General features: G+C 38.2%; 1 protein-coding gene across 2 annotated transcripts; it reads right to left on the reverse strand.

Moving 5' to 3' along the window:
- Positions 13482-27674, reverse strand: LOC109232052 (beta-glucosidase-like SFR2, chloroplastic). 2 transcript variants are annotated; one of them, XM_019397702.1, is made up of 10 exons: positions 27315-27674; positions 26207-26561; positions 25866-26004; positions 25075-25241; positions 24454-24675; positions 15305-15473; positions 14967-15200; positions 14721-14870; positions 14525-14654; positions 13482-13971 (listed from the first exon to the last, which is right to left on the reverse strand). In XM_019397702.1, the coding sequence occupies exons 1-10, from the start codon at positions 27490-27492 to the stop codon at positions 13775-13777; spliced, it is 1941 nt and encodes a 646-aa protein (XP_019253247.1). In that variant the 5' UTR covers positions 27493-27674; the 3' UTR covers positions 13482-13774. The 2 variants fall into 2 exon arrangements, with proteins under 2 accessions (XP_019253247.1, XP_019253246.1); XM_019397701.1 differs by having other exon boundaries at positions 26207-26564; positions 27315-27673.

The raw sequence follows: 27936 nt of genomic DNA on the forward strand, positions 1-27936 counted from the left end.
GTAATCCAGTCTGCATCTTTCAATGCTTCCTTGATATTCTTGGGTTCTATTTGAGAGAGAAAGGCTGATAAGGCAAGTGAGTTTCTTTCCTTTGATCTGGTTTGCATTCCTGAATCAAGAGGAGTGATTATGTTTTGAAGAGGGTGTGAGCTCTTGTGCTTCCAGTTGGACACCTGAATATTAAGAGAGGAACCAGGTTCTTCTGGATTTGATCATGTGTCTTGTTCCTCACCTCATCAGTTGGAGTTCCATGTATAGAATCCACAACTCTGTTTTCTGCTTCAGATATTGTGATTGAGGGACCAGGTTCCTCTATGTCAGCTGGAGTCTCATCTTTAGTTCTGAGGAATAAGGTCCATGTAAATCTGGAGTAGTCATCCATAATGACAAAAATATATACCTCTTTCCTCCTCTACTTGGCACCCTCATAGGTCCATATAGATCCGTGTGGAGGAGATCAAGTGGCCTTGAGATGCTAACTTCCTTTTTGGGCTTGAAAGAGGATCTGACTTGCTTTCCTTTTACACATGCATCACACACCCTGTGATGCTTGAAGCTTGACTTGGACAGACCACGAACCAGGTCCTTCTTGACCAATTTGTTCAGCAGCGTGAAACTTGCATGACCCAGCCTTCTGTGTCATAGCTCAGCATTATCATCAACAACACTCAGACAGCTAAGATCCCCTTGTCACAGATTTGGGAAATACTCAGCAAGATATACTTCAACCCCTTCACGTAGTACGCATTTTCAATGGAGTGGGAAAGAGACTTCTCGATCCTTCCAACTCCCAGAATGTATCCCTTCTTGCCATTTCAAAGGATACACTCCCTCCCTGCAGGGCCTTCAATGAAAGGAAATTATTTGTACTTCCAGTCATGTACTTCGAGCAGCCGCTATCCATGTACCACTATTGACTGCTCCCTTTCATTTTTCCCTGCACAAGGAAATCAAGGGTTAGACTTAGGAACCCAAACAAATTTGGGTCCCTTGTAATGAGGAAAGGGGTGAATAAGGGATCTTTTTATCCAAGCAGGCATTATATGTTTTCTATGTGAAAGACCAGGTTCCCTAGCAACGATTACTTTTTCAACAAAAACTTTATTTTTCTGTTGAGACTAAATTTTGGCCTTACAATTTTCTTTAAAGTGCCCAGTGTTGCCACAGTGAGTGCAAAGCCAATTGTCAGGTACAGTGACGTACTTGCTATGAGGCTTGTAAGGAGTCTTTTCCCTTTGGAACCCGATTCCCTACCTGTTTCCCCCATTGTTTGTGTACAAGGCAGTGATAACATCAGAGGACCAGGCCCACTTAAGTGATTTTTCAAGATCACTCTTCACACTTCCTAGTTCTTCCTGAAGTGGTTTGTTTTTCTTAAGCTCGGCACACAAACTAGATTTCACTAATCTTAACTCATTTTCAAGCTTAAGGTGTGACTTACCTGCAACTTCCTTCCCCTTTTGAGTGTTCACAGGCCTATTTTCCCTTCTTAGTTCTTCAATTGTTTCCTTTAGGTCTACAACTACCACCAATAGGTCGTCTCTCTCGTGCTCTATATTTGCAATTCTCTCAGTCAAGGTATCCCTTTCCCCTTTTAAACTATCAATGGTCTCTCTTAGATCAACCGCAACCACCACTAGATCATCTCTCTCGTGTTCTATTTCTCCTAGTTCCGTGGTTGGTGCATTTTTATCATTAATGAGATTGTGATAAGCATCAATTAAAATATTTGCCAAAGATATAAGCTTCTTTTGAGAATATGATTTCAAATTTCTTTGAACATCCAGAAGGTTTACCTCATCATCATCGTCGTCATCTCCATCATCATCAGACTGCGCCATCAAGGCAAAAATAGAATCATACTCAGCTGCTTCACTTTCAACTGCCATTATAGAGCTGTCACCTTGCCCATCATCTTCTCCGAATTTGCTGGAAGAGTCTCCCCATGCAGCAAGAGCCTATTTCACAATGTTGTCAGTGGCATCTTTTCTTTTAAATCTTTTCTCAGGAACCTAGTTCCTCTTAGCTGCTTTATCAGTGTTGTGCTTGTACTGATCTTGCTTAAGAAGAGGGCAATCCTTGATGAAGTGTCCTGGCTTGCCGCACTTATGACATAAGTCATAACCTTTTGGCTTGCTAGAGCTACCCCCTTTTGGAATGCCTCCATTTATGTGAACCCTTTTTTGAAACCTTTTTGTCCGATAGGCCATATCAGTTGTAACGACCCGGCCGGTTGTTTTGACAACTAATGTCCCGATCCCCTATTAACTGCTTCCCCCATATCTTTTTCTGCTATTATGATTTTCCGGGATGATTCATTTTGAGTTTCAGAGTGTTTTGGGACACTTAGTCCCTAAATTAGAGCTTAAGTATTAGAATTTGGACCGTAGTCGGAACAGTGTGAAGACAGCTCCGAAATGAAATTCCGTCGATTCCATTAGCTCCGTTGTGTGATTTTGAGCTTAGGGGCATGTCCGAATTGTGTTTTTAAGGTCTGTAGCTCATTTAGGCTTGAAATAGCGAAAGTTGAATTTTTGGAGTTTCGGGCCGATAGTGGAATTTTTGATATAGGGGTCGGAATCTGATTCCAAAAGCTGGAGTAGGTCCGTAGTGTTGAATATGACGTGTGTGCAAAATTTGGGGTCAATCGGACGTGGTTTGGTCAGTTTTGGCATCGGTTGTGGAATTTTGAAATTTCAAGTTCATTAAGTTTGGATTGGAGGTTGATTCGTGATTTTTGCAATGTTTGATGTGATTTGAGGGCTTGTCTAAGTTCTTATGATGTTTTAGGATTGGTTGGTTTGTTTGGTTGAGGTCCCGAGGGCCTCGGGTGAGTTTCAGATGCTTAACGGATTGGTTTGGGACATATGCCTTTGCTGAAGTTTGTTGCACCTGTTGTTTTCGCACCTGCGGATATTGGACCGCAGGTATGGAGCCGCAAATGCGGATATGGACCTTGGAAGCTAGGATCGAAGGTGCGGCTGGGGGACCGCAGATGCAGGCTCGTAGATGTGGCCGCAGATGTGACCCCAGCCCAGTTAAGTGGCTTTCGCACCTGCGATGATTCTTCCGCAGGTACGGGGCCACAGATGTGGTCCTATGAGAGCAGAAGCGGCAATCACTGGGCAGAAAAGACTAAAATCGAGGGTTTGAGTTCATAACCCCAAATATTTGATTGGCATGTCATTCTGAAAAGCTCATACTATGTGGTTAGCATGTCAATCTTAGACTGCTTTACCTACATTGTTTCTTCATGAGTTGTTTGGAGAGCTTCCCAGATCTCCTTAGCTGATTGGCATGTTGAAATCCTATTGTACTCATTAGGACCAATGCCACAAACAAGAATTTTCTTTGCACGAAAATTCTTTTCTATGGCCTTTCGATCAGCGTCATTGAATTCCTTTCTTGTTTTGGGAACAGTTACCACTGGGTCACCACTAGTTTTTATAGGGATGAAAGGTCCATCACAGATGACATCCCAAAGCTCGAAATCTTCAGCCATGATAAAGTCGTGCATCCTAGTCTTCCACCATCCATAATAATGGTCGCTATACCTTGGTGGCCTGTAAGTAGATTGGCCTTCTTCGAAGTTTGGAGGAGCAGCCATGAGGATCCTTTCTAGGTGTTAACCTGATAGAAAGAACCTGCTCTGATAACAATTGATAGAATTTAAGGGTCCACCAAACACTATAGAGAACCAGCTTCTCTATTAGTTCCCACAAAACACACGCACACTGCAGAAAGTATAGGGCAAAATGGAGTTTTCCATAGAAAACTCCCAGCTTACAGGATCAAAAATCACGACCTACCCTTGTAGGATTTCAACTTTACTATTGAGCAATTTTAGATTACAACCTATTGTAACTTAGGAATTAACCTCTTAATCCCTCACTAACTTGTAACACTCTATTACAAGCCACTTTGTAATAACTCTATTACAAAGACTTTACAACTCGACTAGTTCTAGCCAAGACACAAACACAAGGGTTTATGATTTACAAAAATTTCCTACACAATGATTCTAACTAAGCTAAGCAGGAATTACAAGCAGAGTGCTTTAACAAAGGTACAACACAACTAAGGACATGTAATAACTTTAATACATGTAACTGGTCCTTGGTTATGTTGTTCTTCGTTCTTGATGCCCTTGAGAATCACTTGCAAGATTGGCATAGACTTGAGAGAATGCTTGATGAGTTCTTGAATGTGCAAGTGATTTGTTTTACCTTTGCTTAATGTTAATATCTCATTTGTCACACCACTTGAATGATGTAAACAAGTTAGTTTAAGGGCATTCCCCATAAAGTTGACTGCTGCATTGTTTCTGCACTATAGCGTGTGTAGGCAGTAACTTTACAGCTAGGGCAGTTGACTTGTATAGTCTCCTCGGGAACTGGTAGCTATCTGGTCCCTCTACTGTTCCCTATGTTGTTCCTTTAACCCTGAAGAGTTGATTGTCTCTCCAACTGGAGACTTGGTTATCTTTAAGTTCTTGAGGTTGTGTATCTGGTTTCGTATCTGATTCTTATCAGTAAGGTTGTTAGATCATCAAAACACAACAGGGATACACATATAACCTATCAGTTAGGCTCGACACGTACTAGGTATATGGGGTCGGTTGTACCCATACTACACCCTGCACTTCTTGTGCAGATACCGGAGTTGATCCCAGCGGTGCACAGTAGATTTGCTCAGATTCAGCTATCCACAGGAGACTTCAGGTATAGCTGCACGGCGTTCGCAGCTTTAAGTCCCCTTCTACTTATCTTGGTTGTGTATTTTCTTTCAGACAACTTTATTTCGTTCAGACCCTTATTTGTATTTTTCTAGTAGCTCGTGCACTTGTGACACCAGTTCTGGGATGGTTTTTAGACATCGCTATTATTATGGATTAATTACTTTATTTCAGAATTTATTTTCGCATTTGTTTCCTCGTTATTAATTAAATTAAAATGGTTTAAAATGTCTAATATTATTCTAACATTACCTTGCCTAGCAAGTGAAATGTTAGGCGCCATCACGGTCCGGAGGTGGGAATTTCGGGTCGTGAAAAGATTATTCCTAAATCACATTTATACTTTCATGTCACAAGTTAGCCAGTATGAGTCGACATTACATTCACAATTCCGTTTTGTTGATGGTTTGACACTATTGTGGATAACTGGATCTCATTTAGTTTGATGTTATCATCTTGGACGATTATCCATTCCTGTGTATATTGTGGTACTTGCTGTTATTTTTGGGGATCATCCAGTTTTAGGGGAAACTCTGGCGCAATTTTTGAAAATTCAAAGAGATGGACAAATCTTGAGTTCATTGGTTCTAAATTTATTCTAGGGGGATTCTAATGAGTTAATTAACCTTAGTATCTCATGTACATACTTAGTTCCTAAAATGGGGATAGGCTCCTCCATCCAACTTATAGGCGACGAGCGTTGGATTACGTTTGTGATTCCGTTTATTGTTTCCTTCATGATCTCATGAGTCAATATGATGATGCCACACGTGTTATGCCTCAAAAATGCTTACATTAATTATGCTGGGGGTACATATCCCATAACACAAGCGAAGACCTATTGATTATATGCTGGGGGGAGATAGCCCATAACATCAGTCGTGCCTATTGATTATATATTTACCTACTAGGGGGATATAGACCATAATGCCAGTTAGGCATATTATGTACGCGTATATAGCTATAGTTTGCATTGCACGACTATACATGAGGCTAGCTCAGTTGTATAGTTACCTGATTGGGGGATAAAGCCCATAACACCAGATAGGTACCAGTTCAAATAGTTGTTCAAATTGAACACAATTTCAATTTAAACTTCGGTTAAGTTCTAGATCAGTTTCTAGTTCAGACTCTTGTTTACCTTTTAGCTTATATTCAGATTTTCAGCTTATAGTCATACTTTAGTACGCTTTACATATGCTTCCCACCCTACATACTTTTTACATATCATACTAACATCCTTTTCGGGACGTTGTGTTTTATGTCGTCTAGGTACATATAGATCAGCGCTTGAGCCACATCAGTAGGCTATCCACCAGCTATTGGAGTCACTTCGATTACTCCCGAAGTTGCTTTTCTTTTTGGTAGGTATATAGTCATCTAGTTTGGATATGATGGGGCCATGTTTCGTCCAGTGCTTGTTCAATTTAGAGGTCAATAGTTATGCACCTCTGCAGTTAGTGTTTTTATATGTCAACTTGTGTTAGACTTGTCGGCTTTCCAGATTGTACAGTACTTATCAGCTATGCTTATATTTGTTTAGTTTATCAATTATATTCATGATTAGTAGATTATTAGTAGGTTTAGTGATGATCGGCACTTAAGCATTGGTTATCCGTCGCGGCACTAGGCTGGGTCGTGACAGTGACCACGCCGGGTAGATTGTTGTATTGAGCCTGCGATCACGCCGGGCGGATTATGATATTGAGCATGTGACTACATCGGGCAGATTGTGATATATAAAGTGGGCATGAGATTCCATGTGTATATGATTCGTGATTTGAGACTCGTGATTTGTGATTATGAAGTGTGGTACTTCGGGGTGGTTCTTGTTGTAAATCTTGTGTCGGAATGGTTTGATGGTTAGAACTATCGTTGTTTTTTCCTTAATTGCTATCACTTTTATTTTATCCGTGCTTTGATTATTTTGTTGTTTTATCACATAATTACCCGTTATTGCCATTTATTTACTTTGCTTTTCCGTTTTTAGCTATATATTGATATTCTGTATAGGTTATTTGACAATGAGTGTCATGACTTGACCTTGTCACTAGTCCACCGAGGTTAGTCTTGATACTTACTGGGTACCGATTATGGTTTGATACTTACTGGGTACCGATTATGGTGAACTCGTACTACACTTCTGCACATTTTGTGTAGATCCAGGTACCTAAAAGCAAGCTGGGGGTTAGCGAGCTATTTATCAGAGTTGCTGTGGAGACTTCAAGGTATACCTACATGTCTGCTAGCAGGCCTCGGAGTCACCTTCTATTGATTATTGCTAATGTTTACTTTAATTCCAAAAAGTATTGTATTTAGTGATTTCTAGTGCACTCTCAGTAGAGCATATGACTCCGTACTACCAGTTTTCGAAAAATATACAACTATTGATCGTTTTAGCTATGTATGTCATTTGCTGGTTTATATTTAATAGTTTAAATCTGTTAATAACTCAGCATGTGCTAGGCTTACCTAGTCCTAGGGACTAGGTGCCATCACAATCCTTAAGGTGGGATTTTGGATCGTAACAATAAGTTTCAAAAGTAATATAGATAATAAAAAAATTCTTTTATAATGGCAATGATCATCTTTGTTGTTCCATCATATTTGATCCAGGGGCGGATTTACATGGACCCAAGCAGTGTCACGGGACACCGCTTCGTCGAAACTTTTACTATTTATATATATAAAAATAATAAGTAAAATAAAAATACAAGATAAAACCATTAAAAGTGACAGCACTTGCAACAAAATAACTTAGTAGTCTAGTGGTTGACATCTTCAAGTTTGTTGTGAGAGGTCTTGGGTTCGAACTCCCTTGGCTCCAGAAAATACTTTTTGACTGTTACGAGCCTCTTACTAAAAATAGTGACACCGCTTATAAAAAATCCTGCGTACGTTACTGCTTTGATCTGCATGCTTACTATATGCAGTTAATTACCTTTTAAAGTAATTTCTTAAAAAGACGTGTAAAGGTTTCAGTGGAAAGTGAAAAATGTTAATACTACAAGTTAATACATTGTGCTTACTCTATTTGAGTTTCTAAATCAAATACAAAACTCATGGATCAAAATTTTAACAAGGCATATGAGGATTTATGTGTCACGACCCGAATTTCCCACCGTCGGGACCGTGATGGTGCCTAACATTGTACTAGCCAGGCAAGCCAACGTTATAGATTATTTTATCTTTTCCCTTTATTTTTTTAACAATTACAAGTTAACAAAAGTAAATCATTGAAAATAAAAGCGGAAGAACACAGTTTAAAAGATTATCTTTATACTAATAATAAAACCGTAATAAATTTCCACCCAGAACTGGTGTCACAACTCACGAACAGTCTACGAATACTACAAATAAGGGTTTGAACAAAAGTTTACATCTGTCTTGAAAGTAAATAAAAACAGAAATGAAGTAGGATAGAAGGAGACGCCAGGGCCTGCGGACGCCTGCAGGACTACCTTGGGTCTCCGGGAAGCAGCAACAGCAACCAACCTCTCGATCAGCCACTAGCTCCGAAATCTGCAAAAGAAGTGCAGAGTGCAGTATCAGTGCAACCGACTCCATGTACTGGTAAGTGTCGAGCCTAACCTCGACGAAGTAGTGACGAAGCTACGGCGGGGCCTACAACATATACAACCTGCAACAGTCTATACTAAACAGAAAGGGAATACAGAATGTAATAAAGCAATAACTGGCATAAAGTAAATCCGGAGCCCAGTTGTTCCACTAGTATTCAGCTATAACCAATCCTTAAGGGTGTTTCAACATCACAGTAATGCATTTCAGCATAAATGAATACTTAAAACAACAACTGATGCGGCGCGCATCCCGATCCCATCATATAAACAACACAGTATCAATATTCACCCTTATTCCTCCTTGTTGCGGCGTGCAACCTGATCCCACTTGTCCGCCCTTATTACTCCTCAGCACATGTCACCCTTATTCCTCCTGTTGCGGCGCACAACCCGATCCCACTTGTCCATCCTTATTACTCCTTGTAGCGGCGTGCAACCCGATCCCACCAGACAATCACAATTCACCCTTATTCCTCCTGTTGCGGCGTGCAACCCGATCCCACCAGACAATCACAATTCACCCTTATTCCTCCTGTTGCGGCGTGCAATCCGATCCCAATATATATATCAGCACCAAACACAAAAGAATAAAGACAAGAGTTTCACAAGATAACTCAAATCCCCCACATTACTTATACCTCAATCCACACAATGGGATATCACTACGATTATGAAACTTCTCCAATGAAAACTACTCAGCAAGACCAACCAAGGTGCACCATAAGGCACCAATAAATCGATATAAGCCAACAGGGTAATAAAATGAAGCTACGAAATCAATGATACTTCAACGGGAACATCAACGATTAACATGGAACAATTAAATAATTCACCAAAGAGAACAATAGTTAACATGAAGCAATTAGACATGGAAACAGTTATGAGCAAGTAGCAATTAAGGCAGGAAAGCAATATATAAGAAAACGGGAAAAGGAAACGGGCTAAACAAGTAGTTTGGTGATGCATAGGTACTCGTCACCACACCTATACGCCACACACATGATATTTCACATAGCAAACAAGATGGGGATCCCTAGTCCCTCAAGTCAAGGTTAGACCAAACACTTACCTCAAGCCAAGGGTGTATCAAAGCTCAATCACCGTTTTACCTCTCGATTCCACCACCAATTCACTCGTATCTAGCAATAATTAACTTAATAACATCAATAAATGCTAAAGAAACAAATTTCAATACACAATTATAGATTTTCCAACATTTTTCCCAAAAAGTCAAAAATCGACCCCGGGCCCGCTTGGTCAAAACTCGAAGTTCGGACCAAAACCTGATTACCCATTCACCCTCGAGCCCGGATATACAATTAGTTTCGGAATCCGCCCTCAAGTTGAGGTCTAAACCCCCCAAATTTGAAATTCCTAAATTCTATCCAAGAACACCCAATTTCCCATGAAAAACCCTAAATTTTGAGATGAAATCATGCAAAAAGATGAAATAGATTGAAGAAAATGAGTTCGAAATTGTTTACCTATGATTTGGGGAAGAACTCTCTTCAAGAAAATCGCCTATGAGAGCTTAGGGTTTGAAAATTTGAGAAGTGAAGTGAAAATCCCGTCTAAAATCTCACTTAACAGGCTGCAATTATCGCAATTGCGATCAGGGGCTCGCAATTGCAAACCCTTTGAATTTACTGCTGCCTTCGCGTTTGCGACACATGCCGCATTTGCGACTTCTGGGGCCTTCGTAAATTCTGGCCAAAGTTTCGCATTTGCGAGGTTGCCCTTCCCAGGCCTTCTTCGCATTTGCGACAATATTGTCACATTTCCCAGGCCGGCAGACTTCGCATTTGCGAAGCCTGATCTCGCATTTGCGAGATCAGAGGCCTGTGCAAAACACTAGAAGCACATCTGAGTTTTCTTAAGTTCTAATCACTCCGTGGCCTATCCAAAACTCACCCGAGCCCTCGGGGCTCCAAACCAAACATGCACGTAATTTTAAAAATATAATACGGACTTGCTCGTGCGATCAAATCATTAAAATAACATCAAAAACTACGAATTTAACCTCAAACTCATGATTTTCCTCAACAACACTTCAAATTTACTATTTTCACAACTGGACGTCTGAATCACCTCAAATCAACTCCGATTCTCACCAAATTTCGCAGATAGAACTTAAATATCATAGCAAACTTGTACCGGACTCCGGAACCAAAATACGGGCCTGATACCAACAAGTTCAAACATTAATTTATTTCTTTATTTCCTTTAAAAACCAGCAAAATAATTTTCTTGAAAAATTGATTTCTAAAGCTAGGGACCTCAGAATTTGATTCCGGGCATACGCCCAAGTCCCATATTTTTCTACGGACCCTCCGGGACCATCGAAATACGGGTCCGGGTCCGTTTAACCAAAATGTTGACCGAAGTCAACTAAAATTATATTTTTAAGCCAAAAAATTATTATTTCTTAAATTTTCACACAAAAGCTTTCCGGTATCGCGCCCGGACTGCGCACGCAAATTGAGGAGAGATAAAAGGAGGTTTTCAAGACCTCAGAACACGAAAACGAATTCTAAAACAAAAGATGACCTTTTGGGTCAATGTGGGCAATATTTTTTGGTTACAAAATTAGCTAAACAGAGTCAATATTGATCAATTTTAAGAACTTATACTTTCCTTTAATTTTACAAGTCAGACATATTTTTAATAATATTTACATCATTTTTCAAAAAATATTACTCCATATGTTAACCAATTTGACTGGGCATGGAGTTTAAGAAAAAATGAGACTTTTAAAACTTGTTGTCCTACACTTGTGGCTATAAAAACTTCTCGTTGAAGGTAGAATTGGGAGTTTAAGTTAAATTACTTCTAAATTTAGCGAGGGGACATTCTTTTTGGAACAGATTAAAAAGGAAATAGACTCACATAAACTGAAACGGAGGAAATACTGATGATACGAAGTACACGCACGATGCGCAAGGGCGAAGCCACACTTTGGTTGACCACCCTTTGTCGGAATTTTTTTTTACTTCTTTCAAATTTGAACGCCCTAGAGGAAATCCTTGACTTCGCCACTGACGATGCGCGAAGTGTAAAATTGAAATATTTTAAGATCCAAAGCCTAACTAGTTATGCAAGATTGACTGCCCTGACATCTACCGACTACTCTTAATTTTATTGATATCAAGTCAGATGCATGTTCCAACTCCTCCGTGGGTCTTCAAAAGATGTCTAGCCCAGTGCTCATACTTGTCAAAATATAAACTATATTCATATTTTATTATATTAAAAGCACGAAGTAACGAAATGTCGTTTTAAAACTTAATTTTACATTTGAAATTTTTTTAATTGAAATTAGTTTTCTAATATTTAGAACTTTCAAATTAACTAAATTTTTTTATTATTAAATCTTTATTATTAGAGCTATTATGTAAAAAGTCCTAATTTATAGGAGTTTGGTATCAGTTAAGATTTTGTATTCACTCCAACTAATTAAACCACGCTTTTAGTCAAGGACCACTATTCAACATTATACGTTTTTACTTACCTTATTCACGAACCATTTAATAAGAATAATTATTCATCGCAAGTATCTCTCTTCCGTTTAAGCCATTCTTTTCTATAATCAAGATATGACATATTAAGATTTACTATTCGAAACACTTAGCACAGGTTGCTCAAAACTTTGAAATCAATAAAATTAAATTCTTACTTATTAAACTATGTACAAAGTCTAAATATTTAGGACTTTTAAATAAATAAAAATTTCAAAAAACTTATATAAATTATATTTTTATTTAAACAATGTAAAGTAACTTTATTAATTCCATATCACCTTTGACTATATATATGACCTATAATACATCTTCATATTATATTTGAACTACTTCCTACCCAAACTATATATTTTCTACTCACTAATTTTTTTGTATAATATTTAAAAACTACACGCAATAATTAGAATAAATAACTTGGAAAATATATAACAATTTGAAAGAGGGAGATGTAGAGGGAGAGATATAATGGCTGGAAGGAATTAATAACACTAATGATTCTGCAAACATAAAAGTCAAGTCAAATATCAAATTAATTTCTTTAACGCTTTAGGAATTGAATTCTTATTCGATATAATTATAACAACATCTAAATATTTACTATACATAAAGAAAAAAAGACAGCCTGGTGCACTAAGCTTCCGCTATGCACAGGGTCCGGGGAAGGGCTGGATAACAACGCTTTAGGAACTGAATTCTTATTCGATATAATTACAATAAGATTTACATATATACTACACATGGTTTTGAAAAATTACAACAATATCATTTAAACATGTTTGTGTCTTTTGCATAAGTTCACACTTACATAAAATAATATATTATATAGGATGACATGCACTATGGTGAAATGATTGCTTTTAAATAAAATATAAAAAGCATGCACCAACATATTAAATGATGATAATTTTATAAGTAAAGCCACGATTTTGAAGAATATAACAACTATTTTCAAAAGAAAAAGAATTTGTATACTCTTTTGGTTACAAAGGAAAAAAAGAACAAACAATAAACAAAATAAAGTGAATTTGATAAAGGGTTTTTAGCGTTTCTATATGCACAATGCATAAAATTAATAACATAAACTCATGAAAAAAAGTTTAAATTTCATTTTGTTGGAGATGTTATATTATTCACATCAAATATCAGAAAAAAAGTTTAATGAAAGAAGCTACCCAAAAACTTTCAGTTGAATACTTGAGAGATAAATAAATCCTATAATTTCTTGTGGTGAAAGAACAATTGGGAGAGAGAAAGAAAAGAAATTTATTTGGCGGGCGAACAAAAATATTTTTTAAATTGTATAATCGTTAAAATAGGTACACAAGCTAGGATTTGCACAAACATTACAAAAAGAAAGACTATTCCATATATCGTTTTTACAATTGGTAAATACTGAAGCAAACCGGAGGAAAAATTACTAAAGTGGATCCATACACCAGACATGATTAACACATTATTTTCAAGAACTGGCAAGTTTTTGTTAATTTTTATTCTATAAGGCAAAACTATTTTCAATATTATTTATGTTGTTCATAAGAAGTTAGTTATATTATTGATAAAGGTACACAAGCAAAATGCTTACTCTAAGACTAGTAAAATAAAAAACTAAAAGCAGAGTTGAAGTCAGAGGCTTCACAAAACCCTAGATAAAGAACAATACCCTCCATCTAAATTTAGATTCCTAAGTAAATAAATATTAAAGAAGCTTAATAAGAAACTAATTATACATAGTACTAAAATATACTACAGAAATAATAGCATTCTGCATGATCTTATTTATCTCCTAATCATAACATCAGGGAAAAAAGGCGTTCAATGGAAAAATAATATTCATCCATGAGGGAAAAAAGGCAGGGCCATTGCTGACAGGCATACCTTACTATAGCATCCAGTTAAGGATTCTCAAGGAGAATTTTTTAAACAATCTGATGCAGTAGTAACTAGATATTTGCCATGAGAGGCTCACGAGTCAATGTACCACTCTCTCTCTCAGTCTCTGCCTTGTTTTTGTGTGAGAAAGGATGCAGAAGACATCGTGCAAAACGGCTCAAAGGATCCTGCAAACCTTGCATCTTATAGTGCCCAAACCGCCAATTTCTTTTTGCATAAGGTCGCCATATGGGCTCATCAAGGCCTCCTGAGAAACGAACAGATCATTAGCAATAATTGGCAATTTGTAATACTTGTGAAGATAAGGAGGGCGGAATCACTGTGTAAACAGAATTTTCACATTCTTTATCATTGAGGAAACAAAAAAAGAATTTGTTCTCCCATGCAACTGTCATGCTTGAGGTAGCCTGCTAAACTATTAAGGCAATTAAAGTGACATTTCCCTTTAAGCTAACCTAGTTTACCAACCACAGCAAAAATACTCGACAAAGGTCAACCACGAGATTAAACCATGAGTAAAGACATCAGAAATCCTTCATATGAAAGTTATTTATGGCTAGATCAACAGACAAATGGAACTACCGAGCAGTGGCACCAAATTAGCATCTGGAAGAATCCATCATGATGTAGCTTCTTTTACATTCAAAATTGCAGTATGTCTACTCTAGATCTAAAATTTGGTCCAATTAGATGCCTTTTATTTAGATTTCCAAGGAGATATAAATCAAAATTTTGATTAAAATCTTGAATTGTCTGGAACCTGTTTCAGGCCAAAAGTAGACTTGACTTTTCGGTATTACCTGCATACATTAAGCCATATTTATTCACCGTTCGATAGAACGGTCTCTTTTTTCCCTCGTTAGCGGCGGTTTGGAGCTCACCCCACACATGTTCCCTGTCTTCCCGCATTATTTTTCCAGATGCTACAATCTGAAAATCATGACGTCAGCAAAATTATCAAGAAGAATACGAGGAGATATCAGAAAGAAGGGTTACCTTTGAAAACAAATTGTATGAAGGACGTGGAATCCGAGCAAGATTATTGGCACGATCAACTGCTACAAGTCCAAACTTGGGACCATACCCATCCGCCCATTCCCAGTTATCAGAGATAGTCCAAAACAAGTACCCAAGCACACGAACACCCTGAATTAGTAAAAAGAAGCAAGTCCACATAATCAATCAAATAAAGTTGGTGAAGTCTTAGAATATATTAAGAGATGAAGTCCAAAGAGTCAAAACCATTATCATGGCTGCGTAAGTTGCAAGCAGATGTTCCAACAAGTATGGTTTTCTAATCAAGTCCGTTTCATCGGAAACACCATTTTCAGTGATTACAAAGGGAAGATTAAGATGTTTGTATCTTTCATTAAATTGGAGCAACACACGGAACAAGCCATCAGGATAGACTCCACGCCCAGATTCACTGTACTCATCTGTCTCCACTAGTTTCAATCCTGCACCACAGACGACTTCCTGCTCAAGTCAAAGAAGCACAGAGTTTAATGTCAAAAAAATGAGGCAATAGAAAAGCAGAACAAGAGTTTTTCCATTTGAACTTTGTCCAAACACTCCAATACCTGTCCATAGTAATTGATTCCAATGTAATCCATCTTGTCGGAAATACTATCCAGAAAAGCAAAAAGAGTCAAAGAATTGGCAAGTGAGACGGCAGCGATGTCAAATAGTCCATATGGACGCATAAATGAGACATGGTGAGCTGCTCCAACAATGGCATTAGCTGGTTTGCTGAGTAACATAGGTCAAGAACAATCAAACGAAATCAAGACTGATGAAGGGCAGAAGAAAATCAAGATAGAACGCACAGTAGTATTAATTAAAATGTTCCAAATGATCAAATGCACAAGGGCTGCATGCTGCTAAACCGAAGTTCAATTGTGCTGAAATAGGACTCAATTTCCTGACGAAGTACAAAGGAATAAATGAAGAAGCGATACTACAGCTTAAGAAAGCACGTCTTTGCAACTTTAGGTATTCAAAAAATTTAAAGTTTCTCTATGGTTTCCATTTGGAAGTTATGGACCGGAATGGCCTGCAATGAGCTATTAACTTGAAGTAGGACAATATTGCTTTCCAGATAGTATGTGCAAGCTTTCTATCCATTTACTAAAACGTTTAGGATCTATTTCTCAAGAACATGTGTACTTTTATGCCTGGAAATACCAGAAAGAACCCTGTTCCATATCTGTAACAAAAATGTCACTTTCCTTCAATTTGAGGACTTAGTAGCAGACTTCTCTATCGAAAAAATAAATCACCTAAAGACATCCCTAAAATTTGAACTGAAGTTGCACCAACACTTGAGTAGTTCACGTCTCAAATACTACTCCTGCCAAACGCTCTTGTACACCATTTTCACTTTTAGCACAATGTTCACTTTTCAAAGGCTTAGCATGTATTTGCTTCTGTTTGTTTGTTTGTTTGTTTTTTTTCTCTCTCTCTCTCTTTTTTTTTTTTTTGTTCATTTTGATTGTTGTGAATAAATTGTTGTAGAACTGTCATTGCACTAAATAGAATAACTATTTGCTAAACTGTAATTTTCGTTATCTATAGTCGCTTAAAGACACTCATCTTTTTAAGATTTTAACTTTTTATTGAACGTTTGAAGTTATTATATCTATTTTGAATTTCTACAGCTTTATTTCTTATTAAACTGCTTCCAAATTGGTTTTAAAATGAGTAATTGTGTATTAATGTTGGCTTGCCTAGCAAGTGGACGTTAGGCGCCATCACGGCCCCGCGGTGGGGATTTTGGGTTGTGATATTCCTCCTCTCGTAATTGGTTTATTCCCTCCACGTGTTCACGAAGATGTTTCGTGATCAAAGGCTAGAATTTAAAATATATAATGTTGCTTTCACTAGTACATAACAAGTAGTATATCATATGCATAGAGCGTACTCTTAAGTCATAATTTGTTTGGCAGTTGCATTAGTTTAAGAGATAGTATGTGTTAGAATAGTCATGTAAATAGGAGTAAATAAATAACCCTAATCCAATATATATTAGGAGTAGGACATGTTATGTGTGTATATATATAGGGCTCATTGTAACATATGAATATACATCAATAATATATTTTCTCCCGTGCTTTCTCACATGGTATCAGAGCAACCGTGAGAAATTTATCGTTGTGCATCATTCCAACGATATCCGGGAAGAAACAACTCAGTCACCGTGCAATTTTCCGGTGACCTAAGTGACTAATTGCGTCAAAGTCACTAATTATCAGTGTTGTGCAAAAACCAACACCACCACAGGGTTCCCAAGGCTCCGGCGACCAAACCCCAGTAAACCCCACCGGAAAACACCCCCTCACGCGCCCTCACGCGCCGGCGATATTCCGGCAAATCTGACCCACGCGCCCCCACGCGCCGGCGCGTGAGCACTGTTTCGGCCATTTTTTGAAAATCTTCCAGTTGGACAGTCGGATCGCCTAGTAATTCCGAGTCTGTCCATACCTTTTTCGTTTGATTCCGACCACTTTGAGTTTTTCCGGCGACTACACTGATTTTTCCGGCAGCTACAGTACTTTTCCGGCAAACACAGTGTTTTCTTCATCTGTTTCAGAGAATTTTCAGTTGATTCTTTTTGTTATTTGGTGATAATCCAACCATGTCTTTGGGAGTCGATGCTTTCGGGTCTAGAAACCCGGGTTCTGGCAGTTCCAGTGTTATGATTACCTCAGAACCTTTAATGGGAGGTTCAAACTACTTAGATTGGGCTTCATCTGTCGAGTTGTGGTGTAAAGGTCAAGGAGTTCAAGATCATTTAACAAAAAAGGCTAGCGAAGGTGATGAAAAGGCCAAAACACAGTGGGAGAAGGTCGATGCTCAGTTATGTAGTATCCTGTGGCGATCTATTGATTCCAAGTTGATGCCCTTGTTCCGTCCATTCCAGACATGTTATTTAGTTTGGGAAAAGGCTCGTAATCTATACACTAATGACATATCTCGTTTCTATGATGTAATATCGCGAATGACAAGCTTGAAGAAACAGGAATTAGATATGTCTACTTACTTGGGACAAGTTCAGGCAGTCATGGAAGAATTTGAGACGTTGATGCCAGTTTCTGCTAGTATTGAAAAACAACAAGAGCAACGACAGAAGATGTTTCTAGTTCTTACACTCGCTGGACTCCCTAATGACCTTGATTCAGTACGTGACCAGATTTTGGCTAGTCCAACCGTCCCCTCAGTTGATGAATTATTCTCTCGATTACTTCGCCTTGCTGCAGCACCTAGTCACCCAGTGAGCTCATCACAGACACTTGACTCATCTGTCCTCGTATCCCAATCAGTGGACAATCGGGCATCTCATACTATGGAAAATAGACGAGGAGGAGGTCGTTTTGGAAGATCTAGACCCAAGTGCTCCTATTGTCATAAACTTGGACACACTCGTGATGTATGCTATTCTTTACATGGCCGCCCAACCAAAAATGCTTATGTTGCTCAGACTGAGACTACAGGTAACCAGGGATTTTCTTTATCTGAAGGGGAGTATAATGAGTTCCTTCAGTATCGAGCAAGTAAGCAGACATCTCCACAAGTAGCTTCTGTTGCTCAGACTAATACTTCTGTTGCTGGTAATTCTTTTGCTTGTGTTTCCCAGTCTAGTCCTCCTGGACAATGGGTTGTGGACTCAGCCGCTTCTGATCATATCTCTGGTAATAAATCACTTTTGTCAAATATTGCGTATTCACAGTCTCTTCCCACTGTTACTTTAGCCAATGGGTCTCAAACCAAAGCAAAAGGAGTTGGACAAGCGAATCCCCTACCCTCTGTCACTCTAGATTCCGTTCTCTATGTCCCTGGCTGTCCTTTTAATCTTGCATCTGTTAGTCGTTTGACTCGTGCCCTCCATTGTGGTATATATTTTATTGATGATTCTTTTATTATGCAGGACCGCAGTACAGGGCAGACGATTGGAACAGGACTTGAATCAGAAGGGCTTTACTACCTTAACTCCCTAAAATCCTCCAAGGCATGTCTAGTTACAGATCCTCCGGACCTAATTCACAAACGTTTAGGACATCCAAGCTTATCCAAGCTTCAGAAGATGGTGCCTGGTTTGTCTAGTTTATCCACATTAGAGTGTGAGTCATGTCAGCTCGGGAAACATACCCGAGCCTCCTATCCTCGTAGTATTGAGAGTCACGCAGAGTCTATTTTTTCTTTAGTTCACTCTGATATATGGGGTCCTAGTAGAGTCAGTTCAACCTTGGGATTTCGTTATTTTGTTAGTTTTATTGATGATCATTCAAGATGTACTTGGATTTTCTTAATGAAAGATCGTTCTGAGTTGTTTTCTATATTCCAGAATTTTTGTGCTGAAATTAAAAATCAATTTGGTGTTTCCATTCGCACTTTTCGCAGTGATAATGCCTTAGAATATTTATCCTCTCAATTTCAGCAGTTTATGACTTCTCAAGGAATTATTCATCAGACCTCTTGTCCTTATACCCCTCAGCAAAATGGGGTTGCAGAGAGAAAGAATAGGCACATCATTGAGACTGCTCGCACACTTCTCATTGAATCTCATGTTCCGCTGCGTTTTTGGGGCGATGCAGTTCTCACAGCTTGTTATTTAGTTAATCGGATGCCTTCCTCTCCCATCCAGAATCAGATACCGTATGCAGTATTGTGTCCCCAATCACCCGTATACTCTGTTCCCCCTCGTGTTTTTGGGAGCACTTGTTTCGTTCATAACCTAGCCCCTGGGAAAGATAAGTTAGCTCCTCGTGCTCTCAAGTGTGTCTTCCTTGGTTATTCTCGTGTTCAGAAGGGCTATCGTTGTTACTCACTTGATCTTCGTAGGTACTTTATGTCCTCTGACGTCACATTTTTTGAGTCTAAACCTTTCTTTACCTCTTCTGACCTTTCTGACCCCCTTGATATATCTGAGGTCTTACCTATACCGACCTTTAAGGAGTCTACTATAGCTCCTCCTTCACCTTCCGCCACAGAAGTCTTACCCGAGTCTCCTATAGCTCCTCCTTCACCTTCCGCTATAGAAGTCTTATCCATTCCAGCCGTTGAGGAGTCTAGTGTGGCTCCTCCTAGACTCCCTGCCACAGGAACACCACTTTTGACATATCATCGTCGTCCGCGCCCAGCATCAGGTCCAGCTGATTCACGTCCTGCACCTGACCCTGCTAATACTGCGGACTTGTCTCCTCTTAATCAACCGATTGCACTTCGGAAAGGTATACGGGCCACCCTTAATCCTAATCCCCATTATGTCGGTTTGAGTTATCATCGTTTGTCATCACCCTATTATGCTTTTCTATCTTCTTTGTCCTCTGTTTCCATCCCTAAGTCTACAGGTGAAGCATTGTCTCATCCAGGATGGCGACAGGCTATGATTGACGAGATGTCTGCTTTACATACGAGTGGTACTTGGGAGCTCGTCCCTCTTCCTTCAGGTAAATCTACTGTTGGTTGTCGTTGGGTGTATGCAGTCAAGGTTGGTCCGGATGGTAAGGTTGATCGTCTTAAGGCTCGTCTTGTTGCCAAAGGATATACTCAGATATTTGGGCTCGATTACAGTGATACCTTCTCTCCTGTGGCTAAGATTAGCATCAGTCAGCCTTTTTCTATCCATGGCTGCTGTTCGCCATTGGCCCCTCTATCAGCTGGACATTAAGAATGCTTTTTTACACGGTGACCTTGAGGATGAAGTTTATATGGAGCAACCACCTGGGTTTGTTGCTCAGGGGGAGTCTCGTGGCCTTGTATGTCGCTTGCGTCGGTCACTTTATGGTCTAAAGCAGTCTCCTCGAGCCTGGTTTGGTAAGTTCAGCACAGTAATTCGAGAATTTGGCATGATTCAGAGTGAAGCTGATCACTCTGTATTCTATCGGCATTCTGCCTCGAGTCTCTGTATTTATCTGGTGGTCTATGTTGACGACATTGTTATTACCGGCAATGACCAGGATGGTATTACTAAATTGAAGCAACATCTCTTGCAACACTTTCAGACTAAGGATCTGGGCAAACTAAAGTATTTTTTGGGTATTGAGGTCGCTCAGTCTAGCTCAGGTGTTGTGATCTCACAACGAAAGTATGCCTTAGATATTCTTGAAGAGACAGGAATGACAGGTTGTAGACCGGTTGACACTCCGATGGATCCGAATTCTAAACTTATGCCAGGACAGGGGGAGCCTCTTAGCGATGCTGCAAGATATAGACGGTTGGTTGGTAAATTAAATTACCTTACAGTGACAAGACCTGACATTTCCTTTTCTGTGAGTGTTGTGAGTCAGTTTATGGATTCTCCGTGTGATAGTCATTGGAATGCAGTTGTTCGCATTCTTCGGTATATAAAATCAGCTCCAGGCAAAGGTTTATTGTTTGAGGGTCGAGGCCATGAGCAGATCGTTGGATACTCAGATGCTGATTGGGCAGGATCACCTTCTGATAGACGTTCTACGTCTGGATATTGTGTCTTGGTAGGAGGAAATTTGGTGTCCTGGAAGAGCAAGAAACAGAATGTGGTTGCTCGGTCTAGTGCAGAAGCAGAATATCGAGCGATGGCTATGGCGACATGTGAGCTAATTTGGATCAAACAGTTGCTCAAGGAGTTGAAATTTGGTGAGATTAGTCAGATGGGACTTGTGTGTGATAATCAAGCTGCTCTTCATATTGCGTCAAATCCAGTGTTCCATGAGAGAACTAAACACATTGAGATTGACTGTCACTTTGTTAGAGAAAAGATACTCTCGGGAGATATTGCTACAAAGTTTGTGAAGTCGAATGATCAGCTTGCAGATATTTTCACCAAGTCCCTCACTGGTCCTCGTATTAACTACATATGTAACAAGCTCGGTACATATGATTTATATGCACCAGCTTGAGGGGGAGTGTTAGAATAGTCATGTAAATAGGAGTAAATAAATAACCCTAATCCAATATATATTAGGAGTAGGACATGTTATGTGTGTATATATATAGGGCTCATTGTAACATATGAATATACATCAATAATATATTTTCTCCCGTGCTTTCTCACAGTATGAAAGGGCTGAGTTTTTCTTTAACAACTCCCAATAAGGTGTTTTGGTCATTAAGAACTTTCCTGATCTGGCTCTTCAGATAATAATCTAATTCGTACTCGTAATTTACTCTAATTTTTCTAGGGATAAGTTCAATTTTTTTTTTTTTTTTTTTTTTTTTTTTTTTGTGTGTGTGTGTGTGTATAAAAGGGCATAAGTTTACCCTATATCTGAAGATACAAAGCTTCACGTTTGGTTGGTGTTTAATTTCATGTATTTGCCATTAAATTTCTCTTTTTTCCTTTTCACAACAGATTTTTGCACATATGTATTAAATTCCCTCCATACTTATTCCATGGACTTTCAGTTTCCCTTTTCTGGTGTGTAGGGTTTAAGCTTTCTTTGCCAATATTTTTTAGTGTCACAAAAAGTCGTTTGGTAACATTAGTATCATTAGTGTTTATTAGGAGTACTATGTGTTGATGCATGCCATTTATTCTAAGGCCACAAAGGAACAAAATATGCAAGGCCTACTGCTAGGGAGCCAAAGCCATTATTTCCTTAACCAACTTACAAGTTTGATCATATTGACAACACCCTTTGGCATAAGAAAGTTTTTGTATAGAAATGTACTTCAAGATTATTGAGAGTATATTAGTATTGGACGCTTCACTGTCTTGTGTGTGTGTGTGTGTATATATATATATATATATATGTATATATATAAATATAATCTTGATCTATATAGAGGTAGTGTGGCACCCTTTCTTACTCCAAGCAATGTATTTATTTTTTCTCTCTCTTCTTTGTAAACCTTTTACCCTTATTTTCTCTATGTTTTCCTAATTGGAGGATCAATCTTATTCTACCTTATTTATTGAATTTTATTAATATTAATATCTAATTGTTAATTTCATCAGCCACAAACAGTCGCTTGGTTTATTTCTTACTCAAAAGAATGTTTTAGTAATCTCATGCGATTATTCAAAATCTTATAAAAAATAACTCGGAATACACGTGTAACGCACTTTGTCCAGAAACTAGTAGGTTAGGTGAAATCCTATTCTCTATATAAAAATTTATCTCCTAAAAGAGTGGGAATATTGATTGGGTTTGCTTCAACCGGTTCTATAGAATTATTTTCTCTTTGAACTTTCTCTTCTTCAGTCAGTAATTAACATTTTATTTATCTATATACATATACTTAGGGGTGTTCATAAAAACCCGAAAAATCGAACCAAACCGAAAACCGAACCAAATCGACCAAAAAACTGATACTTTTTAGGTTTGGTTAGGTTTTGGTTTTGAACTTTAAAAACTGATCAAATTTGGTTTGATTTTAGTTTTAATTTAAAAAAAAAAAAACGAACCAAACCAACTATAAAAGTAGCTATTAAGTTTATTTTTACACCTATATATATGTATATTTTTATATAAAGTTTCTAAAATTTTATGGTACATATTAGTCATTTGTATTTTTAGTCTAGTTCTTCGCTATTATAATAATCTAATTGTTTGCCTTTACATTCTAGTTTGATTGGTAGTTTTCTTTTGCTAAATACAAGAATTTATTTCATGTTAAAAATAATCGATTTTTAATTGACTACTTAAATTATTTATCACTATTTGATTCAATTATCATCAATATATCTTGGTAAATGATAGATTTCTCAAAGAGCAATTAGTTTGATACTATAACGTTGAAAATATAGTCGCCGGAATATGTGTTTGGTAGTATATGTCTCATATTTAAGAAAAAAACCAATAAATAACCGAAAAAACCGAAAACAGACAAAAACCGATAAAAACCGAATCGATAAAAAACCGACTCAATGGTTTGGTGGTTTCAATATTTGAAGAACCGACTTATTTGGTTTTGATTTCTTTTTAGGAAAAAACGAATCCAAACCGAACCATGAACACCCCTACATATACTTAGTAACTAGTTTCACAATTTAGCATATATATTTAACTTAAGATATTTATGCATGATTTTTCTTTTAAATACTACATAAATCTCTAAGAAACTAAAAAATTTGGATTAATATCTAGTATCACCAAATAAAGATAAAATGCAAAGTAATATCTAGTTATTACCTAATAAATTAAATTAAAATTGCATTTAATAGATGTAGGATATTTTCTTACAAAATAAGATTAGATCAAATTTGATACTGGTTATAAAATTCCCAAAGACAAAAAAAGTTTCATATCTTTCTTTCTTCGAAGTCTAATCCCTATATGCTATAGTATCTCTCTATGATTTTGAATCACATCCTTGGTCTTATCGTTACGTATGGTACTGATAGTACAACAAACTAAAATTGCTTATTTAGTTGTTATCACCATCAAATTCCATATAATCAGATTGAACGGCTATGTTAAAGGTAGTATAGGCTCACTAATCCTCTTGAAGCCTGGATCTGCCTCTGGGTATATGGAGCTCTTTAATGTAGTGGTGTAGTACACATCTCAAAAACATCTTTCCAATCTCACAATAAATTTTTTTTTTTTTGGATCAGTCCAATCTCACAATAATTCCTCTCCGGAAGAAAAAAATAATATTAACAACAAACTCTAAAACAGTAGAAAGAAAATCAATCAAATAACAAACTTGAAGTCACTGAAATGCCTTTAAACATGATGGGGAAATGAAGATCTCATTGTACCATGGAGTGAAAAGAGAAAGAGAAGTACATGGAGTAGCTGGATACCTCTTTTCATGGATATAATCGTATGCCTTTGAATGCGCAATTGCTATCCAGTTCATGGCCTGATTGAAGACACCAGTAGGTAAAGCAGAAGTAGCAACCTCCAACATATCAGGATTACCACCAGGCCAGGCACCAGCACAGTAAGTGAGCATACAAAAGACATGAGGCTCGTTAAAAGTGACCCAATAGTCCACTATATCTGCAACAGAGTCAACAACAAGCCTGTAACAATGGAGCACATACCCATTAGTAACAGGAGAGTATCACTTGCAAGCCCGTTACAGTGTTAAACATGAACTGCATAATTATGCTGGTTGACGAAGTGTGTTACATGTGATTGTCCATAATTGCTACCAAATTGTAAATCATATTTAGATAGTTGATTGGCAGACTAAGGATATAGGAGTAAAGAACAAGTATCAAGTACCTATAATTTAAGCTACATGATGGGTAATTATCTGATATATATGAGCCTGATCCCACAGACTCTCTACCTCACACAAGGTAGGGGTAAGGTCTGCGTACACTCCATCCTCCCAAAACTCACTTGTGGGACTGGGTATGTCGTTGTTGTTTTATATGAGCCTGACCCTGAAGAACTAAAATATACAGTAACCAAACCTGGTAAATTCCATGAAATAGTCAACTGTCTTTTCCAATTTCCATCCCCCATATTCTCCTGCCCATGGTGGTAGAGAGTGATGAAACAATGTCAGCATGACCTTCATCCCATAGAATCGGACCCTATTGATGATCCATTTATATCGCTCCAATGCCGCAAAATTGACCTACAGGATATATCAAGTAACTTAATATGTCTTAGGGAGTATGTAAAGCATATGCACCACATTACTTTAACCACGTGAACTTCATACTCCCAAACCCCCTCCCCAAAAGAATATCAAAATGTAATCTGATTTTGCCTTGACACCAAAAATGAAAAAGATAAGAATCAAAAAATATATTCTTTAGTGTAAGGTGGGAGAACACGTGAGGGCTACCTCTCACTCCAGATTTAGAAAAGTGAAAAAGAGAAAGGCTCTATTATTAAAGTACCAGCAAGTCCACATAAATTCTGGTGTTATATTACTTTGGGTAGAAGATATGATCTTCTTAGGGGGGAATTAATTTCAGAAAACAAAAACAAAGGCTGATATGAAATTCGGAACAGAGGAAACAAATTTTACAATAGCCTGAAATTGGTGATACTTAGCACAGGTGATGTTTACATCAAATCCATTTCCATAACGTCCAAAACGGCATGCTTCTAGTGATACAGAAGTAGGTTATATTTATGTGCTAAAGTGAGTTTTAGAAATCAAGGAGTCAGCACAAAATGTAAGAATGGTTAACATACAGAATACAATAACAATATAAAAGTAGACTAATGCATTTCATTGTTAAGTTCTTACAGTTTCTTTCAATCCACTGAGTGGCTCTTCAGGCATGATCCTGGACCAATCTACTCCCATTCGAAAGACTTGAACACCAGTATCTTTAGCTAATTTCAATTCAGTGTCAGGATCAGACCAAAACCTTAACCTTTCCTCCCTGAGACAAGCCCAAATATTCAACAAGTCAAAGCAAATAAAGTGGATAATGGGTTTATTGATATTTAATATCAGGTTATCGAGACTTCACAAGTTCAGAGAGCAAAGCTTTACGAGTTTAGTTTAGTTAGAGTTCAGCATGCTATGCACCCATAATTTCTGAGACTTCAATAGAAGTGTCTAAGCCGAACCACATAACTTACGGGTGTGGGACGTTATGCCAGGCAGCAACATTATGATCACACTGCTCAGTTGGAGTTGGCTCTTCCACTTCTACGTACTTCTCAAATCCTCTTATTTGTGCCTCGATGGCTATCTTAAGGGACTTTTTCCTCTTTATTGTTTTGGTAGCTTCTCTCTGAGTTAAGGGGGCTTGCTGAGATCCACCATCACCTGTAGCAGAGGCCATAATAGCATCTGCTGGTTGAGGGTGCGTGTGTTCATGTGATTCTGACCGGTCGCAGGAAGTATTTTCGGCAAACTGGAGCCAAGCATCATCGAGCCTGTCTTCAACATGTGCAGGTGCTGTAGCCAATCCAAAAAAGAATCCTTTCTCCCCTTCTAGATATTATTGCCGAGAGGTCAAACCACAAACTCACACATACAGATATTCGATAATTATGTTAATTTCTTGTGGACAATCATATGCATCTATGTGAAGGGATGAACCATATAACTGCAGCAAGAGTTGTATAACTGAAAAGATAAACATATTTACAGCATTAAACTGTATGATAACATAATACCCCCCTCGAGTATTCTACGGGGAAACCACGGATTATTGAACACTAATGTGAAGTTAGTTGCAGCACACAGAATACTAACTTAATCTAACTTCACATAAGAATGCTATCAGCATGTATCGGTCACAAAAATCATATTGAAACCCTAGAATATGGGGGATACAAGTGTAGGATGAATAAGAGTTTTAGGAAGGTGGATATTCAGGTAAGGCTCATCAACCTTCCTCTTTTTCTTTTCAGGGATAAGGGACCATCCACCTTTCTATCCAGACTTTAAGTAAGCATAAGCTAAAATAAAATCTTGCTTCACAATGATTAGACCAAATGTTCATTTAACTTACTGACGAAGTCAATTTATATCAACTGACCATCCAAAATGGAAAAACGTACTCGCTCAACTTGTACATAACATCTTCTCTGTCGAACTATATTAACCAAATTCCTTTCCTTCCATAGCATCTTAAACTCCATGTTCAATCACACACTTCCATAAAAAAAATGAAACAGATAGAGTAGGCTAATTGAAATGTTTTCGATTAGGTTCAGAAGCTAAAGGGAGTTCAATTACCAGAGGGATTGACATTGAAGTGAGCAAGAACATCGGCGGAGTCGTCTATGGGAGAGCGAAATTGCTTGAGGTTCTTCTTCCGGTAGACGGAGTAGGAAAAAGCATTGGCGGCAACAGTGACCGTTACTAAGACTCCGGCGAGCTTCGTCGCCGCCGTGAAAAGAGCAATCACTGACATGGTTAACAATCCAGAAGCAGACAGTTGCACTGTGGGGCTGTTTGTGTGATGAATAGAACCCCTGCGAGCCAATACAAACTCAGTTTGCGTGAAGCACTGTGCTTTCTTTTAAATAAAATTTGGAGTCATTCGCAACGCTGATGACGACGGAGCACACAGTGATTGCCATCCGTTAAAAGTTCAATATTTTCACGCCACTTTGGCCTATTGATGCTATTTTTAACTATAGGCGTTAATCGGGCCGGGCTGACCCGTTTTCAACCCGCTTCAACCTGGGTCAGTCCGGTTTAGCCCGTTACTATAGCTTAATGTGCGGGTTGGGACGGGTTGGTCGGGGCGGGTTTTGGACGAACATATTTTGGATAATGGTGCACCGTACCCGCTAAGCCCGTTAAGGGGTTGCAGCGCGGTTATCGTTACAATTTTTTTTTTTAAATTATTTGG

Source organism: Nicotiana attenuata, chromosome 9, assembly GCF_001879085.1.
Source record: "Nicotiana attenuata strain UT chromosome 9, NIATTr2, whole genome shotgun sequence".
Taxonomy (NCBI): domain Eukaryota; kingdom Viridiplantae; phylum Streptophyta; class Magnoliopsida; order Solanales; family Solanaceae; genus Nicotiana; species Nicotiana attenuata.